This window comes from Cynoglossus semilaevis, chromosome 4, assembly GCF_000523025.1.
Source record: "Cynoglossus semilaevis isolate Cse_v1.0 chromosome 4, Cse_v1.0, whole genome shotgun sequence".
Classification (NCBI taxonomy): domain Eukaryota; kingdom Metazoa; phylum Chordata; class Actinopteri; order Pleuronectiformes; family Cynoglossidae; genus Cynoglossus; species Cynoglossus semilaevis.
Window position 1 is genome coordinate 11,985,491 of NC_024310.1, and position 19,729 is coordinate 12,005,219.

General features: G+C 43.1%; 3 protein-coding genes across 4 annotated transcripts in view; 2 read left to right on the forward strand and 1 right to left on the reverse strand.

Annotated features, from left to right (window-relative positions):
- The window catches only part of dgkd (diacylglycerol kinase delta), a 14,220-nt gene extending 7,564 nt beyond the window's left edge, over positions 1–6,656 (forward strand). Inside the window, exons 10-32 of the mRNA XM_008309215.3 lie at positions 5–11; positions 100–208; positions 284–423; positions 511–598; positions 675–769; positions 842–941; positions 1,091–1,397; positions 1,472–1,636; positions 1,899–2,027; positions 2,248–2,344; positions 2,782–2,892; positions 2,982–3,078; positions 3,239–3,346; positions 3,429–3,542; positions 3,642–3,776; positions 3,854–4,026; positions 4,103–4,214; positions 4,315–4,407; positions 4,506–4,625; positions 5,085–5,202; positions 5,297–5,427; positions 5,521–5,618; positions 5,832–6,656. Coding sequence (XP_008307437.1) covers positions 5–11; positions 100–208; positions 284–423; positions 511–598; positions 675–769; positions 842–941; positions 1,091–1,397; positions 1,472–1,636; positions 1,899–2,027; positions 2,248–2,344; positions 2,782–2,892; positions 2,982–3,078; positions 3,239–3,346; positions 3,429–3,542; positions 3,642–3,776; positions 3,854–4,026; positions 4,103–4,214; positions 4,315–4,407; positions 4,506–4,625; positions 5,085–5,202; positions 5,297–5,427; positions 5,521–5,610 — 2,639 coding nt within the window. The 3' untranslated portion in view covers positions 5,611–5,618; positions 5,832–6,656. The remainder of the gene's footprint in view (positions 1–4; positions 12–99; positions 209–283; positions 424–510; positions 599–674; positions 770–841; positions 942–1,090; positions 1,398–1,471; positions 1,637–1,898; positions 2,028–2,247; positions 2,345–2,781; positions 2,893–2,981; positions 3,079–3,238; positions 3,347–3,428; positions 3,543–3,641; positions 3,777–3,853; positions 4,027–4,102; positions 4,215–4,314; positions 4,408–4,505; positions 4,626–5,084; positions 5,203–5,296; positions 5,428–5,520; positions 5,619–5,831) is intronic.
- A 636-nt stretch (positions 6,657–7,292) lies between these two features.
- LOC103378120 (coagulation factor X) lies at positions 7,293–11,421 on the forward strand. Its single transcript, XM_008309205.3, has 11 exons — positions 7,293–7,522; positions 7,613–7,687; positions 8,011–8,177; positions 8,370–8,394; positions 8,756–8,869; positions 8,981–9,115; positions 9,277–9,518; positions 9,657–9,771; positions 9,949–10,145; positions 10,387–10,512; positions 10,922–11,421. The coding sequence occupies exons 1-11, from the start codon at positions 7,516–7,518 to the stop codon at positions 11,162–11,164; spliced, it is 1,446 nt and encodes a 481-aa protein (XP_008307427.1). The 5' UTR covers positions 7,293–7,515; the 3' UTR covers positions 11,165–11,421.
- Positions 11,422–11,491: 70 nt separating this feature from the next.
- On the reverse strand, positions 11,492–17,304 carry masp1 (MBL associated serine protease 1). Of its 2 annotated transcripts, XM_025054918.1 has the most exons (14): positions 17,119–17,304; positions 16,630–16,852; positions 15,721–15,898; positions 15,405–15,536; positions 14,503–14,699; positions 14,278–14,425; positions 14,053–14,171; positions 13,628–13,706; positions 13,016–13,150; positions 12,866–12,940; positions 12,475–12,722; positions 12,218–12,406; positions 11,955–12,103; positions 11,686–11,844 (listed from the first exon to the last, which is right to left on the reverse strand). In XM_025054918.1, the coding sequence occupies exons 1-14, from the start codon at positions 17,220–17,222 to the stop codon at positions 11,820–11,822; spliced, it is 2,001 nt and encodes a 666-aa protein (XP_024910686.1). In that variant the 5' UTR covers positions 17,223–17,304; the 3' UTR covers positions 11,686–11,819. The 2 variants fall into 2 exon arrangements, with proteins under 2 accessions (XP_008307430.1, XP_024910686.1); XM_008309208.2 differs by having other exon boundaries at positions 11,492–12,103.
- Positions 17,305–19,729: the final 2,425 nt, after the last annotated feature.

The following is a 19,729-nucleotide window of genomic DNA, read 5'->3' on the forward strand; positions in this document are numbered from 1 at the left end:
CCCCACTTGGGGTGAGAAAACCACATGACGCCTGACAACAACAACAATAAAACATTGTCATCTGAACATTTGTGAACACTGATCGGTCTCTCTGCACAGGTTGAGGCTCTTCCAGAAGTTTGATACCTTCAGAATCCTGGTGTGTGGAGGGGACGGCAGCGTGGGCTGGGTGCTGTCAGAGATCGATGCTCTGACGCTGCACAAACAGGTGCCTGTTTAGCTTTTTAATACTGCATCAGTGCAGATAATAAACGAATAAACTAACGATTCATCTCTAAATCAGTGTCAGCTTGGCGTTCTGCCTCTTGGGACTGGTAACGATCTGGCCCGGGTCCTGGGCTGGGGCTCCGCCTGTGACGATGACACGCAGTTGCCTCAGATCCTGGAGAAGCTGGAGAGAGCAAGCACCAAGATGTTAGACCGGTGAGTGATGTCACAGTGATGTCATGATGATGATTCTCTGACTCTGAGTAATCTTAAGATACTGTAAATCTCCTAAATTTCCTGCAGGTGGAGCATCATGGTCTATGAGACAAAGTTTCCACGGCAACACTCGGCCTCCACTGTCACAGAAGACTGCCACAGTGATGACTCTGAGGTCAGAGGAAATCAAATCACTTGTCTCCGACTGTGTGTACTGTTAGTTCCGTTCATAATGTTCTGATCTGATCCAGGTGCAGCAGATTCTGACCTATGAAGACTCTGTTGCTGCTCACCTTTCCAAGATCCTGACTTCAGACCAGCACTCTGTTGTCATTTCCTCTGCCAAGTACGGCCCCTTCATATGTGTACTTCAGTTGCATGAATGCGTGTGTCACTCACTGTGTGTTCTTGCGACCAGGGTTCTGTGTGAGACCGTGAAGGACTTTGTGGCTCGCGTTGGTAAAGCGTATGAGAAGAACACAGAGAGCTCAGAGGAATCTGAGGCCATGGCCAAGAAGGTGCACATTTTTCATTGGTCAATTTTCTGCTGAGTCATGTGTCTGTTTGAGTCTTGTTTTTCCTCCATCATTTATTTTGATGTCTCAGTTGATGGTTACTGTTTAAACACAGTAGTTTCTTTTTGTCTGAGGTGTGTTTTCTGTCTCAGTGTGGAGTTCTGAAGGAGAAACTGGACTCTCTATTAAAGACTCTCAACGAGGAGTCCCGGGCCTCCACTGTCCCTCCCCCGGCTCCTCCTTCTCCTGTCATACCTGGTGATCAGGAGGAGGGAAAGATTGTAGTACACCCACCTTCGCTCCATCTTCCTCCTCCTCCTCCTGCTCCTCACACACAGCCCTGCTCCCCACGCACCAACAGCCCCTCAGCCACCATCTTCAAACCCAGAGAGCAGCTGATGCTGAGAGCCAACAGTCTGAAGAAGGCCATCCGTCAGATCATCGAGCACACAGAGAAAGGTGGTACTGGCCTACTCACCTACGTCACATAAGGGTGAGCAGAGTGTTTTAATACCTGTCCTTTGTCTTCACAGCGGTGGACGAGCAGAACGCACAGACGCAGGCGCATATGTTCACCCTGAATCGTACTGAAGAAGGCAATGGTCTGGTGGAGGAGGAGGAGGAAGAGGAGGAGCTGGAGGAGGACAAAGTGTCTCTGAAGTCATCCTACAGCGCCAAACATCGCAGCACACGCAGAGGTCTGTTCCACAGAGTTGCAGCACTGTCCATAGATTCCATGTTTGTAATGGTAACTGTTGTGGCAAGGTGGAATATTAATTATTATTTACTTACTTATTATTATTATTTAATTAATTTCACTGTCTAGTATTGTTGAATCTGTAGAAGTCTTCTGTCATGTCAATAAGTTGTTTATTTCACTTTCGCCATCAATTACACTCACTGTTGACCTCTCTTTGTCCTCTTTCTCTCTCTCTCTCTCTCTCGCCCCTGCCTTTACAGTCAGTAAGACGCCCTGTGAAAAGTTGATCAGCAAAGGCAGCCTGTCGTTGGGTAGCTCTGCATCACTTCCTGGCCACACCGGAAGTAGGGAGAATATGCCGATGCTCAACACAAAGATCCTCTATCCAGGTTAAAGATCAGTGTGAACAGCAGCTAATGCTAAACTAAAAATCTAAGTGGTGTGTGTGCTGAGTGACTCCACTCAGCACACACACCGAGTCAGAGGACACGACACAGTGGTCAGAGTGGTCAAAGCTAACCAAGAAACATTTAAATGTAACCTGTTAAAGTTTTTGACTAATCTGTACATATATATATATATATATCTGTATCTCTACTTCCCCCTCAGGTCTCAGAGCAGGTCTCTCCAGCTCTCTGTCCAGCAGTTCCGTCATCAGTCGACTGTTGGTGAATGCCGACTCCTTCAGTGGTGATCCTGAGAACATGTGAGTCAGAGGTCACAAGTTGCAAACTTTTTGTTCCAAGAACATGAGGTTAAACATGAGTTAAGGTCGGGAAGTCATAAAACATACTTATTTTTGATGGTAACGAATCTCTGTCTCTCCTTTATCTCTTCCATGTTTCAGTCTGCTCTCTTCCTTAGTGGTGTTTTCATCAGAGAAATCATTCTCTCTAGCATTCTGGAGGATGTCCTTTGTTCATTTTTAACTTTGTTGTCTGAGAACATTTTGATTTATCGTCATATTTATTGTTATCTGCTGACACAATTCACTCACACAGTCTGTTGAGCTATACATACTAATCACACCTGTTTTTAATACTGCCCTCTGGTGGCAGTCATAGTCAAACCCTCCTTAGTATTAACTTAATAAATCAAAAATGTATAGTAAATAAATGTCTGTTTGTCTGTGTGTGTGTGCAGGGATTGTTTCACAGAGAAGTGCGTCATGAATAATTACTTTGGAATCGGTCTTGATGCTAAAATCTCTCTGGACTTCAACAACAAGAGAGATGAGCATCCAGAGAAGTGCAGGTACAACCTCCTCCATCATTAACACACACACACACACACACACACGTGTCCTTGCTGAGATCTCTGATTGGTTGTGGTCATGTGTCCAGGAGTCGCACCAAGAACATGATGTGGTACGGCGTCCTGGGGACTAAAGAGCTTCTACACAGAACCTACAAGAACCTAGAACAGAGAGTTCTGCTGGAGGTACGCTGCAACCACATCTTTAAACAATAAAAGTCTTCAACTTAAACTTCTTAAAGGCATACAACATTTTTTTATTTTGTGATCTAATCCTGTTCAGCTGATTTTAAATGTTATAAATAAAGAAAAGTCTTAACCTTTAACCGTGTGTGTGTGTGTACAGTGTGACGGCCGGCCCATCCCTCTCCCCAGTCTACAGGGTATCGCAGTGTTGAACATTCCAAGTTATGCCGGGGGAACCAACTTTTGGGGCGGGACCAAAGAGGATGACGTGAGGACCATTGAGACGGTCGCCTGTTCTCCACAAGAGTAAATCTGTGATGTCATCATCTGTCTCTGTCTCCCTCTGTTAGACGTTCACTGCTCCGTCCTTCGATGATAAGATCCTGGAGGTGGTGGCCGTGTTTGGCAGCATGCAGATGGCCGTGTCCCGGGTCATCAACCTGCAGCACCATCGTATTGCTCAGGTGAGTCTGTCTTTATGCTGCCGCCCTGGCGTTTCTCAGCATACATTCTTTTGGTGATGTATATCTGTATCACTGTCTTTTTCTCCTTTCCTCCCCCAGTGTCGGACGGTGAAGATCACCATCCTCGGAGATGAAGGTGTCCCTGTTCAAGTGGACGGTGAAGCCTGGATCCAGCCTCCAGGTTACATTAGGATCCTCCATAAGAACCGGACCCAGACTTTGACCCGGGATCGAGTAAGTTGTACATCTGTGATTAAAGGACTGGTCCTGGATCTCGACTAAATCAGTTGGTTTGTTGTTTTGTGATTGAGGCGTTTGAGAGCACACTGAAGTCCTGGGAAGACAAACAGAAGTGTGAGTTTCCACGGACTCCACCTCCTCAGCCCCCACAGCCTCCCACGTCCTCCCCACCGGAGATGGTCTCTGAGGAGGAGGCGTCGCTGGTCAGTGAGTTTGGTCAGGCAGCAGGAACCCTCATACACAGGTAGACACAGGTTTCAGAAGTTTCCATGTAAAAACAGAATCTGACCAGACATTGAGTCCATCTATATTTCCTCCAGTATACGAGAGGTGGCTCAGTCCCACCACAGTATGGAACAGGAACTGGCTCATGCTGTCAACGCCAGTTCAAAGGCCATGGATGTGGTCTACGCCAACTCCAAGAACTCTGGGGTGAGATTCAGATTTGTGTCCTGGTTCTTCTTGTCTCTGCCGTTCTGATCTTTCATTTGCACTTGTTAAAGTCCTGCTGATGTTTGGTTCATGTTTCCAGGCTCTGAGCTGCAGTGTTGTTGTGCACATGGTCAATAATGTCAAGGCTTTACTCAGTGAGACTGAACTGCTGTTGGCTGGAAAGATGTCCATGGTAATGATTCATAATAATTCACCATCTGAGAGAAATCTTCAGTCCGCTCCTGTTCTAGTTCTGGTTCTGGTTCTGATGTGCTGTGTCTCTGTGTACAGCAGCTGGATCCACCTCATCAGGACCAACTGAACTCTGCTCTGAACTCTGTTGCTCAGCAGCTACGTCGACTGGCAGATGTTCCCTGGTTGTGTTCCATCATTGACCCATCAGATCAGGAGGTAGAACATTGGATCGTTTTACTGTGGTTATTGAAGCCTAACCTGCACATGTTAAAGCTGTTATTGTTGGGCCTAGGTCCAAATAATCTGACAGTTGGAAAACAAACAGACCTGTCAGTAATGATCAATACATGCTAACATTAGTGGCAAAGTATTAAATCCAGCAATTAATGTGTCACAGAGTTGTACAAAAAGGTAAAACTCAACCATCACACAAATGGATGTCAGATGTAAATAAAAGCAAATCTAAACAGGTGTATTAACACAAGAGGACATACGGTACAGTAAAGTACTACAACTATGGTACTACAGTGTCTCAGGCTAAGACGGGATCTAAAAACAAAGTATCATCTGCATAAGTGTTTATTGTTGTATCCGTCATCAGTCAACGTCCATAGTCAGCACTGTTCTGCTCTTCATCCTACTGTCCTCTGACTGTTCCTGTCCCTCTGTCTTCAGGGTTCTCTGTTAGACTTCTCCAAACGCAGCCGCAGTGCTAAATTTCGCCTTGTCCCAAAGTTCAAGAAAGATAAAAACAACAAGAACAAGGAGACATGTGCAACTCTGTCTCTGCCTGGTGAGTTTCTTCTCTTTCCTCTGCATCCAAAACTATTCCCTGCATTGTCTAAACCGTTTCCTGTGGAGTCTGATCCATGTGCTGTTGTCATCAGTTTACCAGTGGGGGACAGAGGAGGTGGGGGCGTGGCTGGACTTCCTGTGTCTCGCAGAGTATAAGGACATTTTTATTGGACATGACGTCCGTGGGGCTGAGCTTATACACCTGGAGCGAAGGGACCTGAAGGTAGCGTAATCAACCGGAAACTGTAGTTGCAAGTCACTCAGTGCCAACGGCTAACTGCTAACTGCTAGCTCCTCTCTGGTAACTGTATTTCAGGACCTTGGGGTCACCAAAGTCGGTCACATGAAGAGAATCCTTCAGGGAATCAGAGAACTGAACAGGAACAGCAGTGCCAGTGAAGCCTGATCATCCAGGTCAGTGTGTGTGTCCTCAGAGGTCAAGAGGTCAAAGACCAGGGTTAGGTTGGGTTTAATGTTTCTGGAGCTGATGTCTCTCATCATAACAGTTAATTTACAGTAGATGAGCTGATGCACAGTCAGGGTTATAGTAAGTATTGGTGAAGACCACATTTCACCATGGCAACAGGCGAAAACAGTCTTCACTCTTTGTCCTGTCGTCATGTCTAGGTCCCGCCTCCTGACATCCTCCTTCGACCTGTGCTGCTACTGAACCTCCTGATCTGACTTTTGACCCTGGACCAAAAAACAGGAATGGACTACTTGTCAAAACAAGAACCAATCAGATGCTTCACCCGTGCCTTCCCATCTCACCAAACAGCCAGTCAGCATCATAATGAGAAACTCCATCCACAAAGACCACAGCTAGTGTGGGCAGACTGAAGAAGAATGGCTTCATGTCAGTGTGGAGTCGCTGTATACACTGTAAAAAAAAACACAGAACATCTGTGATCAGCTGAGACCTGCAGGGACACGTCTGTCTGTCTGTGACCCCTCTGTACTTTTATTCCTCTTTTAAACTCTGGGTTGTTGTGACGTGTTTGTGTGTTGACCTGTGAACAGACAGTGCTAACGTGATTTTAACGCTCAGGACGTTCAGATCTACATGTTGTGTTTACGTTGTTTCCAGCTTGTTGTCAGTCAGAAATATACACCATCTACGTGGACAACAGAAACATGCTGCATATCCATATTGGTTGACAGGTGTCTTGTGTAAAGTCCTTACATCGTAGCATGCTAACACACGTTAGCTCCTGCTGCGGCCCAGTGTGTTAGTGCCTTGCTTGAGGGCGGTTGGTCGAACCTCTGCTGTTACCATGATGCCACGTCTGATTCGTCCTGTGTATTTATTTGATAATTTATGTAAATGTTATTACTGTACGCTGTCAAACCTCTGTGTGTACATACGCCCTATGTTGGGCTGTCGGTGTAAATACAGTCTGCTGTTTCTTTGATTTGCTGTAAACAAACAGTAAGTAAAACCTGTAACGACAAGCTATTGTGTCTGCGTAAAATATCAGAATATCAGAACTTACACTATTTGTATTTGCATACAAAACATTTCAGGCTCCAAAATTCAAAATCGCCCCTCGTCATCCCTCACGGCCCCAGACGCTCCCTAAGAACTGGCTTTAGTATTTATACAAATCAACCTACACCATTGGTGTTTTTAAAATATTATACAAAAGTATATTTTATTTTGTTTTATTCTTATGTAATAAATTGCTGTGGACAAAAGAGGTAAGTGCTCTTGCCTTACAGCAAAAAGATCATTGGTTCAATCCCCAGGTCTAACTACTGCACTTTTGTATGTAGTTCTCATGTCTTCGTGGGTGTGTTTGTTCCATGTTCTCCAAGTTCTCCTTTAAACTTCAATTATGTAAATGAACATTTAAATCAAACTACTGAGAGAACATGACTTTGGATCATAGCTGCAGCTCAGATGTTTGTCACAGGTTACTGCAAGTTCTTCTTAAGTAAGAACAGTGTGTCCAGTTTCTCTGACAGTTCTATACATCATGGAAACACCAGTATCTGTTCTTTGGCTGCAGCACCTGTTTACTTCCTGTGATGTCAGAAGAACAGTCTCCTGTGATGTTTGTGTGTCAATATTTGAAGTTGGGTTAAAGGTCAATCAATCAGCTCTGATCCAGTCGTCCATTTTACCTCACAAAGCTGTCGTCTGTCTCTGTGAGAGACAACCGGAGACAAAAAGGCAGAACAGAGGAAATTTGGAGACTCTGAGATAAAAAAGACAAGAAAGGACAAAAGAGAATACCACTGGAAATATTAGGACACAACGAGACATAGGGAGACAAAACCAGCATTTGAAGACAACGGGAGACATTAGGCCATGACAGGTTGGTGGAGCAGAGAGGACAGAGGGTCAAAGTTGAATAAATCTGTCTATCGTTTTTCATAAAAAATCTATGTATTTCCTCTGTTCACAGAGTTCAACAAGAAGTGGCTGCTAACTGTGACTGTGTTCAGTCTGCTGCTCTGCTGTGACATCATCCACTGCACAGGTGAGACTGACAGACAGACAGACTGACATGTCAGAAAGACCTGTTTCACCTCCACTGGTGTAAAATCAGTCAGTCACTCTGGAGGTTCCTGTCACACAGTACCAGAACCTCTGGTTCCTGCTGCAGGTGTTGGACAGACTCATGTCCCTGTTTTAAGGTGAAACACTCAGTCTGCTGATGAGACACTTCAGTGTTTATTGTCCAAGTACTATAACAGTCAGTCGGTCGTTGTCATGACTACATCATCATGGTCTCTTTTACCAGTGTCGATAACGTCCACGTGTCTCGTCATCGCCTTATTGATGCTTGTCTTCTCCCCTCAGTGTTCATGGACCCTCCTTCAGCCGGTCAGATCCTTCACTCCACTAGGAGGCGCCGTGCTAATGCCTTCCTGGAGGAGGTTTTACCTGGTGACCTCGAGAGGGAATGTTATGAGGAGAAATGCTCCCAGGAGGAGGCACTAGAGATATTCCAGACCAGAGAGACTATGGTACTGTGTGTGTGTGTGTGTGTGTGTGTGTGTGTGTGTGTGTGTGATTTCTAGTATAGCTATACCTGTGGGGATATTCTGCAGGTCCGCCACTTAAAAGTTAAGATTAGGATTAAAGTTTGGATTATAATTGTGTGTGTACACAAACAATGTATTTTTCATAATTGTTTATTTCTGTGTGTTTGTCCACAGTTGGAATTCTGGTACAGATACTCAAGTGAGTACATGTGCATATTCACACAATTGATCTATTTATTTAATACTGATATCTGTGTTTTTTAAACTACCCCTAGTGTTCAATTGAAGAACTACAACTTTATTCAATTCAAACAAAAACTTTGTCAGTGGTTGTTTTTACATTCATGCAGTAATTTCCTAAATACAGAATTATTCTTATTATTATATTTGATATTTGTACTGTGTTGATATTGACAGCAGTTTAAAATAATCTTTTCATTCTATGAAAGTTTTCTCCCTGATGAGGTTTCTTAATGTGGAGCCAATCACAGATCAGAAGTTCTCACGCATTAGTGGTGCCCTCTACTGGTTTATAAAATTGTCTCTTCTGTTTGTTGTAGATCTGAACCCCTGTGTCACCAACCCCTGTCTGAATGGAGGCATGTGCACCATGGAGCGGGAAGACTTCCTGTGTCTGTGTCCTCCACAGTACCACGGCAGGCTCTGTGACTCAGGTAGACCACACCTGGTGCTGACCAAAGAAGACCACAGAATTCCTGACCTGGACATGTTCTGTTGACTGTCTCAGTGTGATGTTGACCAGTAATTTTATTTCTTCTCTGCAGTGCTGCTGAAGTGTCAGTACAGAAATGGGGGCTGTGTGCAGTACTGCAGAGATTTGCCAGGGGGTGCTGGAGTGCAGTGTGATTGTGCTGATGGATTCAAACTGGATGCTGATGGACGGAGCTGCTCCAAGGCAGGTGAGATTGGTCTGTGTCCTGGTCCAGGATGTGCTGTGTGGACTGATGTCTACACCAGCTGTGATAGTTAACTTAAAAGGACATTTTGTCCAAGGACCTGAGTCTGCCAGGTCTGGGACGGTGCTGTTCAAAGCTCACATTTGCTTCTCTTCGTCCACCAGAGCAGTTCCCCTGCGGTCGTCAGATGTTGTATGCATTGCAGCGAGGGCGTTCTCTATTGGACAACACCACCCTGCGGACAGAGGACAACAGCACATTGAGCTGGGACGCATATGCAAACTTGACAGAAATGCAGGATGAGTGGATGACTGTGAACACCACAGGAAACAGCACAGCTCTGCAGGAAAAAACATTTAGGATTGTGGGTGGAGATCTGGAGAGACCCGGGGGGAGTCCCTGGCAGGTGAGGAAAGGTCAACCAATTAGATTAAAGGAATAGTCTGACCAATACCTTATCTCTACTGGAGTAAATATATTTACAAGAGTCAGCCTGTGTGAAATCATTAACTCCACAGTCTGTGTGTGTGTGTGTGTGTTTCAGGTTCTCGTCCATAGGTCTGATGGTTATGGTTTCTGTGGTGGAACCCTGGTCTCTGATCGTTGGGTCGTCTCAGCCGCCCACTGCTTTGAAGATTTGGCAGATTATGTGACTATAGGTGTGTAAAATGTCTCTGTCTTTAACATCAGACATCTGCAGGGATGATAAACGTCTGTCTGAGGACTTTCTGACTGACCCTTGTACAATCACAGGTCAAGTACATTGCACTTGGTCAAACTGTCCGTTCACAGTGTCTGTCCTCCGACTGCCTGTCCTCTCCTCTCTGTCCTTGTAGGAGACTATGATTCAAAACGTCCTGACGAAGACGAGCAGCAGATAAAGATTCAAAAAGTCTTCATTCATCCTCACTTCCACTCCTTCACCTTCGACAGTGACATTGCTCTGATCCTTTTAGCTGAGCCTGTCAGCAAGGGGCCTACTGCCATCCCTGCCTGTCTCCCTGACAACCACCTGTCCAAGTACCTGCTCAGGGTAAACTGTGTTTTGTGTGTGTGAAGGATGGATGGAAAGGAATTTGGATCCAGAATCAGGATCAGAGTTGAATTGTGTTCCAAACAAAAATAAATAGTCTCAGTATGTCAATTATAAATATATATATAAAACAGCGAAACAGCGCCTTGGTCTGGTCACAGAGAACTAGCTGCTCAGCAGTAGCAAAATTTTTGTTGCCCAGATGTTTTTTTTTTTTTTTCAGTTTGTGTTTTTTTCTCAGGAGGACACCTGGGGCGTGGCCTCTGGCTGGGGTCGTACTCGGTACCTGGGCAGGTCATCCCGCTTCTTGAGGAAGGTGTCTCTCCCGGTGGTCAGTTACAGAGCATGTGCTGCCTCCACTGAGCAGGTGATCAGAACACAGTGATCAGCAGTGGTCTCCAAAGACCCTCTGGTTAATATGATGTCAAATTAGGATTAAGATTCAGGATGTATAGATGCATCGATTCAAACAGTGCAATGAAATTACTACTAATTACTCCTTACTAATTCATCAGGTATAGGCAGAATTGTTCCACTATAACACTATGAAAATATGTTTTCATTTATACTTTTTTCCATATAAATAATTCCTTTTATTTGGATAAGTCACAAATAAAAATAGATGAGAAACACTGAAATCTACCTGCTGATATTGGTATTTCTGTTCAAGAATTTAGAAAATCTATTGAATGTAAAAGGTTTAACAATCCTCCAGATGATTTTTAAAAAAAATAAATCTTGACGTTAACAGTCACATGTCAACCCATGTCCTGCAGGTCATCACAGACAACATGTTCTGTGCGGGGTTCCTGGATCAACCCAAAGACGCCTGCAGCGGTGACAGCGGTGGACCCTTTGTGGTTAATTACCGAGACACTTGGTTCCTGACTGGAGTCATCAGCTGGGGAGAAGGGTGTGCTGCTCACGGGAAGTTTGGAGTTTACACCAGACTAGGGAACTTCCTGACCTGGGTCAGAGAAACCATGAGGAACACAGACCTGAATATCACCAGCAGCTGAGAGCAGAAGACTGATGACGGAGACCCACCAGTGGATTTAAGGCTGTCAACAAAAACAGATCTGAACATAGAAGAACTTTTCCATTAAAGTTGGACAAAAGGACAGAGTTTAAATTTAACCAATTCTAAACTGTAGAGTACTTGTCATGTGATCAATACACTCGGACAATTTGCTGCTAAATATCTTTTTATTTGGTGAATAATTATTTTGTAATATAATTTGTTAATAATAGACAAATAAAACATTATGAAATAACAGAATAAAATGAATAATTGTTTAAAAAATGAAATACACATTATTTTAAATACAATGGAGTGTTGCTGTTAGTTGAAAAAATATCATACTTTTATATGGTGTTCTTACTTCTTTTTTTACTTCGTGTGATGTTCTGTTATATCATTACATCATTCTAACGTCATTGTACTGTCAAATCTCACATTTCAGTTGGACACACCTTTTTGCTGCTGTTACAGAGTCTCACCATCAGGGGAAAATCTGGAGGTGTTTCTCTATCCACTCCACATATGATGCCACTCGAGTGTAAACACCATACACCCGCCGACTCCCACACTCTTCTGGGCCTCCCCATGACACAAGCCCTGACACCACCCACCTCCGGGTGAGCTGGTCCTCTGTCACAAACGCCCCTCCGCTGTCACCCAAGCAGGTGTCCCGCCCCCCTTCAAAGAAGCCAGCACAGAACATGTTGTCTGTGATGTTGTAACTGACGGAGCGAGAGGAGTAGCTGGCCCGACACTCGCCCTGAGAAACCACCGGTAGCTTTACGTACTGTAGGATGTCAGAGGTCAGTCCGGGGTCAAAGTTCGCCGTGGTGACGGAGGTCGGTGGGGATGAAGAAGAAAAGGTGGAGTTAGGGTTGGAGATCCCCCACCCAGCCACAACTCCCAGAGAGTTAGGTAGGAGTGACGAGGAGTTAGGCTGAAAAAGAAGATTGATTGATTGATCGATCAGTTGATTGACTGATTGTTTGATTGATTGATGGGTATTTGGATTGGCAGATAGGTGATTGGTTGGTTGATCAATGTCCCTCACCTCATCATTGGGGGAGGGCAAACACACAGGTCGGATGTAACTGTTAAACTCCACTGCCTCAGTCAGCCTTATGAGGGCGATGTCATTATTATAGTTGTTGGGTTGGAAGTGTGGATGGAGGACCACCTTGTCCACTGAGCGACTGTCAGCCTTATGTTTGTTGTTGGCGTCATGGAGACCAAGGAAGACCTGAAGAACCGCAGCATTCTTTGCCGTTATCATTGTTAAATCAAAACTACATTTTTTTTGACACTAACCTTCACGTGTTCTGGTGCCACAGGAACCACACTAGCATCTCTCCTCTGAGACCTGAGAACGTGGGCTGCCGTGAGGACCCAGAACTCAGACAGCAGCGCTCCAGAACCAAACCAGTGGTCTTCTGGAACTCTGGACTGGTCCTCAACACTGAGCAGGACCTGCCATGGGAAGAGGCCTGGCTCTGCAGTCCGCCCTCCCACGATACGCTTCATCTGAGGGGGGAAGGTACGCGAGGGACGTCCACAGGCTGGACGTACACATTAATAGTCAGAGTCTTGATTACTTTCCTCATCATTTGACAATATTTTTGCTCTACAACCGCAGATAAAATAAAACCAAGAAGAAGAAGGAGAAAATGAGAAAACTGACAAGAGACGGACAGACATGTACCTGGAAGACAGCGGGGCAGTTTGACTCCTGCTTCTACATTTGTCCATTCTCCATTCTGGCCACAGGTGTAAGACGCTACAATAGACACACCAATGAAGTATTTCAGTATTTTTCAGTACAGTATTTCATGTCATTTCTTCATGATCTTACTGTTGCTGGTGCTTGGCTCCATCATGTCCCCTCTACAGACGTACGTGACAGACGATCCAAATCGAGTGGTGTTGTCGTGGTTCCCAAAAACCACCTCTGCCAGGTCCACCACCTTTGGACTCCCACAATCCACCACTGAATAAAATACAAATGTCACAAACCAATAGGATTTCACTAGTTAATAATAAGAACTTTTTATGTTGTTACAAATAACAGATTCATTTAGGAGTTAATTTAAAAAAATCTATTTACAAATAAAAAATCAGAATTAAGTAGTAACAACTTCTGAATGAAAAAACTCAGTTCAACAAACATGATGTAAAAATCATCTTTATTTATTTTTGGGAAACAGAAAAAAAGCGGAAATGTGTAAAAAAAAATCCCACAGACTGATTTTTTTTCATTGTTTTATTTAAATCATTGGTGAGATGTAAACAGTATGTCCTCAACAGAGCTCTGTCTCAGATCTGAGAGGACACATGTCTCTGTTTTCTCTATATGAACAGACTCAGTGGTCCAGGGGACGACCTGAAGACATCACCAATCTGCTCAACAAAGACGTTTACGATACACGTTACGTCCCGACATTCTGAGGACACCTTGGACACTTACTGTGACACTGAGGAGGACGACTAGTCCAGGATCCATTAGAACCACAGTCGATCTGGAAATGGTCCAGATACTGTCCATCCTGAGAGACAGAACATCCATGTCCACTTGTCAACAATATTCAAATAGAGTACAGTATGTTGATTTCATATGAATGAATGTGTGATCATTCTTTTCACAACTGGATGGCGATGCTGAGCTTCTTCTGCCTCGTCATGTTCCACAGCGTTCTCCTGACTTCTACCATTGGACTGAGTTTTAGAAATAAATTAAATAAACACATTTTTCTGGCAGCCAGAAAAATGTGTTTATTTAATTCAAGGTTATTTGTTCTAATTTGGTTTTTAATCCTCTAAAGTTCATTTGTCTTTTCTGTGAACATTACGCAGATGAATCAACGATTACTGCCAACCTGAACATCGCCTCACCTTCAGCAGTCGAAATCCAGGCTCACAGGTGAAGACAATGTGGTCTTTAAAGGAATATTCTGATTGGACAGGATTCATCAGAGCGTGGGGCTGGATTTCAGGTACTACGCATTTACTTCCTGTTTGAACAAAGTACATAAAATACATACATAAAATACATAAAAGTTACAATACCAATGTACTAGTAATGTACTAGTATGCCACAGTATAATACTGCTGTGTAACCTATAGCTGTGTACGTCAACCTCCATCCCAGGTTTTCTCCTGAGTTGTCACTGTGGAAGACGACAGAGGCCACGTTACTGTCCACCTCAATGACTCCTGGGGATTTATCTCCACAAAAAGGGCCCTGCTCAGTGCTGCCCCCTGTGATCTAACAGACATAAGCGCACAGATGTTGAGTGAAAGCTGTTAGCTGTGTGTACATAGAGGCGTGTTTGTTTCTCTGACCTTGATGTAGTCGTAAGGACACCTGACGTCAGGATGATCCTCGACGTTGAAGCTAGGGTCAAACTGGAGGCGGATCTTAAATCCAGGCTCCACCTCAATACGATACAAACAGTCAGAGCTTTTTGGATACGGAGCCGGGAAATCAACACTGCTGAGAATACCAGAGCGTTCCCTGAACACAGCATCGCTGCACTCCACTGGAAACAAACAGAGAGGGAGAGAAAGAGAATTTAATGACAAAATAATTCTTCATTTTTACATATTTCATTATATTTTCACTTCAAACGTATTTTTCGAGAAATCCAGTAAGAATCCAAATGAGAATTACATTTATATTTAAAAATACACAATATACACAAAATTACTTTTGTGTATATTGTGTATTTTTAAATGACTAAACCTTTTTATTCCCAGTTCTGTAATCCTACAAACACTGTGAATGTCTGACCTGAGGGTCATGCTACAGAAGCCTGGCTGGACATTTTGCTTTCAGGTTTTCCTGTATGTGTCTGAGAATTTCATGTAAAAGCTTAAATGTTTTAAACAGAATTATTTAAACTTTGATCTATGCCTGTTTTTTCTGCAGAACATTTGAAGAATTGCTGTGATTTCTGTGCTCATATACTGTATATATGTGTGTGTGTCTCTGTGTGTGTGTGGGGTCAGGATCAACTGCTGGAATTCTAATCGGTTATGAAACAGTTCACATGTTTAAGCTTATTAAATACATAAAGCTTTGAAACACAGTGAATAAATCACAGCAACTCATGGGGGTAAAAAACAAGTGATGGAATTAGAAGCAAACCTGAAGTCAAGCGGTAGTTGTTCTGTGATTAATGATAAATGTGTTAAATATCTTTGACCTGGCTGCAGCTGCAGCCGCTCTTATTTGGGGGTCTCACCTCTGCAGGTACGATTGTCTGTATGCAGCAGGTAACCATAGCGACAGGAGCAGTAGTAACCTCCAATGAAGTTGTGACAGAAGTGATCACAAAACAGATCTTCATCACTGGAATCACTGCATTCATCAACATCTGTCAGTGAGAGGATACAAACATTAGACCACACTCTGTTCAGAAGGCTGGGGTGCACCATATGCATCCTACTGCCTACATGGGCCAGACAGATTTAGACCACTTCAGCTACAGACCAACAGAAGTCCTGTCTCACACAGACTATTAGAACAGAATGTTGCACGTCACCCTCTCCCCCACTCACCCTCTGCACTGTAGTGAGCCATGAAACCTGAATGTCTCTGCTCATTGGAGAAGTCAGAGGAGAAGAGCAGGCTGAGGGAGTTTCTGGGTGAAGTGATGACCTGCTGAGCGGGCACAGCTTCAGTGTCGCTCTCCTCCTTCCCGCAGAACAATGCCAGCTCCTCCCTCTCTGCCTCCACCTGTGGACACATCACAACAACCAATCAGTGAAAAAATACAAACGTTTAACCTTTGATTCACAAAACAAACCACTATGGAGCCAAGCAGCTGCTGAGTTCTAATCCACAGAACTCATGTACAGTTTTCAACTGTGAATTCAACTGTGCCTATGACATATTACCAACTTAATGTCAGTAATCAATGTAAATGTTTTCCATGGTACCTATTTAGATAATCTGATTGACATAAAACAATTCACTTTCCTTTCAAATGGCACCACCTAGAGGCCAGGAAAGAGAATTTGAGCTCTATCTTGACAACACTGTAGTCATATTTGAGGTGACTGCCGTCCACAGGTCGCCTGCAGCTTCACCCGTCACCTTTTTGTTGGTTCAACAGTCAACTGTCACTGACATTCATATCCACTCTGAATTAATCCAGATTTATGACTTAATCTGACTCCAGCAGGGACAACCCCCAAATCCCAGGCTCCAGGCTTATCTGCCTTTAAACACAGTTTAGACTGGAAGTCAATGACCAGTCAGTCACACACACACCCACACAAACACACACATTCTTGATTTAAGCCTGTTATCGGGGGGGGGGGGGGGGGGTGTTTTTTTTTTTAGGATTCTGTTTCCCTAGTGGTCAGATCTGGACTTTGAGAACTTGCACACACAGGACTTACAAGAGACAATGTTTTTTTTAAGTAAAGAGGACGAACACTACCCATGATGCTCTGGGCTCTTACCTTGACAAAGTCGTACTCACACAGGTAGGACGGCTCTAGGTCAAAGTGTGTGAAGTACAACTTGACTCGGAATCCTTCAGGAATGCTGACATTCCAGCGCAGTTCTGTCTCATTGGGATATGGCTCTGGGAAATTTGGCGATTTGATGCTGCCATACATTTGTGACAAAGACAGAACCTGAGCGTCAGTCGCCAACGTCAGGAGAAGCAGGAAGAGGAGGCACCTGTGAGAGTGAAGGAGTAAAAAAGTCAGAAAGACATCAGTGATGTCAGACAGACAGAAGGTCAAATATCAGAAAAATTAAAGAAAATGGTGATAAAATAGTTTAATAGTTCATAAAAAGCAGATTGTACCAAAAACAGCAGGAGTACATTTAAAACACATAGTGAGTGTTAAAAAACTCCAGGGCAATGTCAAGATACAATGTTAGTTTAACATCACCAAAGGAGAAATAAAATCAATTTGATACTAATTAAAAAGTAACATCACCTGATCATCCTTTTCTTCTCAGGATGAAAGACAGACTTCAACGACAGTTGATGAAGAATCACTGATGATGATTCTTTCATTCTCTTCACTTCTTCTTTCTTCATCTACTTTTGTCTGCTGCTCTACCAGTTGGTCTTTGTCTCCGTCTCTCTACTTCCCGGACTCTGCTCAGAGTGTGTGTGTGTTAGTGTGTGTGTGTCTGTGTTGACTTGTTCAACAGCCAGTGTAGTAACTGGTGATAAAATTAAAAATTTCCTCTTAAGATGCTATTAGTTACTTTTGATCAATGGTTGACATACCAAAACGTTATTTTCTAAATTTTAAACATATAAAGTAGACAGTATTTTAAGGCAAATCTGTGAATTTCTATTCATTCTTGGATTTTTTTTAATCACAGGAACATATTAGTACAGTGAGTTACTTTTGATCAGTGGTTGATGGACTAAAACCATTTCTGAATTTTATACTTGGATTCACACACATCTACATATTTTTAGGCAAATTCCAGCATATTAAGTTTTGAGAAACATTTTTGAAGACTTTCAGAAACGTGTTAGTACAAACATTATCGCATAATAATGAGATAAAGAGTGAGTGGCACATCAACTGGACAAATCCAGTACAGACAAGATTGACATCGTTTTTAAATGTGGATCTATGGACTTTATGATTGAATGCATGTTTTGTAAATGTGAATCTTTTGCTATTAAGAGTAAAACGTTGTTGTTGTTGTTGTGTTCATTGTGGACGTATTCTGTGTTTTTTTAAACAACTTTGTAAGGTTTGTGGAAGGTTTTTAATTTAGTTTCAGCTTACTTTTTACTACTTTTTACCTAAATCAAAAAACGAGGGCCGGCCAAAACGTCGATGAGTGAAGTTGCAGGTTTGAGCCACAAGAGGGCGAAAACCAATTGGCTCAAGCATACAACCACAAACAGAGCAGACGACCTTTTGCAGGGAACTTGTTCATATATGCAGTTGCACGTTTGAGTCTGCATACAACCTAATGGCCAGACCTCGTTGTTGGCGCAGCTAACCGAACAACCGACCGCATTACCAGACAAGATTTCATCATAAAATGTGTTCCTACGCTAAACTGCCCTCGTGGAACATGAATAAAATAGATCTCTTTCGACGGAAGAAAAGCGAATTTAAAAAATAAAATAACGATATAAATGCATGCAACTCAGTATTTGCAGCATAAGTTGCAAATAAGAGTTGCTGGAATTTTTTTCTTCAGCTGCACTGACAATAGTGTGCAGTGATCGTATGTACCTACTCATTGACAAACTAATGAGCCTGCACTGCCACCTAGTGGATCATGGATGTCTTGCAGGACGCTTGTGATTGGATAACGAGGCGCATCTGTAGCCTTTAAAACCGGAAGGAAGTGGCAGTACTTCCCGGTCAAGTGATGGTTGGTATTATTATGACGGTACGTATTTCCAGCTCTGGTTCTCTTCACTTTGGTGGCTAACCCGTCATATGAAGGGCCAGTATTCCGCAGAGCGTGCGGAAGGTTTGTTTTAAACCGTCTGCACGCTGCTGGGCAGCCGGTTAGCGTGCTAAACAGTAGCCTGTTGGAGCCGCACGGTTTGCACATTCAAATTAATTCTTACTGCACGTATCGCTTCAGTCAGCGACATTTTCATAAGAAAAAGGCAAGGCTGTGTGTTTGTTGTTTCCTTTTTACCCGTAACAGTGTTGATCATCTGAAGTTAATAGAGAAAAGTTTTTGTTTTTGTTTTAACTCTAAGAGCATTTCATTGCTATTAGTTAGGTTATTGCAGCATAGGACACTATGTCACAATAACCATTTGTTGTTATTTGGTGAAAAAAATACTAAAATTTGAAGCCCTTTCGCCAATTATCTGTCTGTATCTTTCAACTAATATTAATCTGAAAAAAACATCAGTGTGTTTCATGTTAGGTCTTTGTTTCCCTTTCTGTTTTGTCTGCTGTGTTGTAATCAACAGTGTGAACACACTCTCCTGTCTTTTTTTTATTAGTCTCACTGGTCACACCTCGTACCCTGGGTATATATACCTCTCTCCCTCACTCTCTTTGTGGGGTCATTGTTCAGTGTGCGTTGTACTGTGTTTTGGAGTTCATGCATTGTAACCAAGTGAGTTTTTGTTGTTTATGCTTTTTGTTAATAAACCTGCTGTAGCTGGAGAGAGTCTCCCTTTTGCTGCATTTGGGTCCTGTCTGCTTCCTGACATGGCCGCACGTTGCAGAATAATCCCTCCAGAACTGGACCCAGCATACTCCTTTCCCAGATGCCAGGTTTTTTTAATTTCAAACAGATAAATGTACAGTTTTGCACTGTGATGCATGACCACAACTTGGTGCTCCCTGCAGTGTTAACCGGTCCAATATCAATATATGTAGAAATGCAAGTTTATGCCACAAAACATGCTGCCAAGTAAATAATTTGTGCTAAACACTCCAAAAAACAATATTTAAACATGTTGAAATATAACAAAAAAAACATGCCTTACTATAGCCTTACCATCGTGAAAAAATCCATAAAAATAAAAAGTCTCTGATATGCACTAAAATGTAAGATTATGTCCACAAAGATTATGTCCACGATGGTAAGGCTATAGTA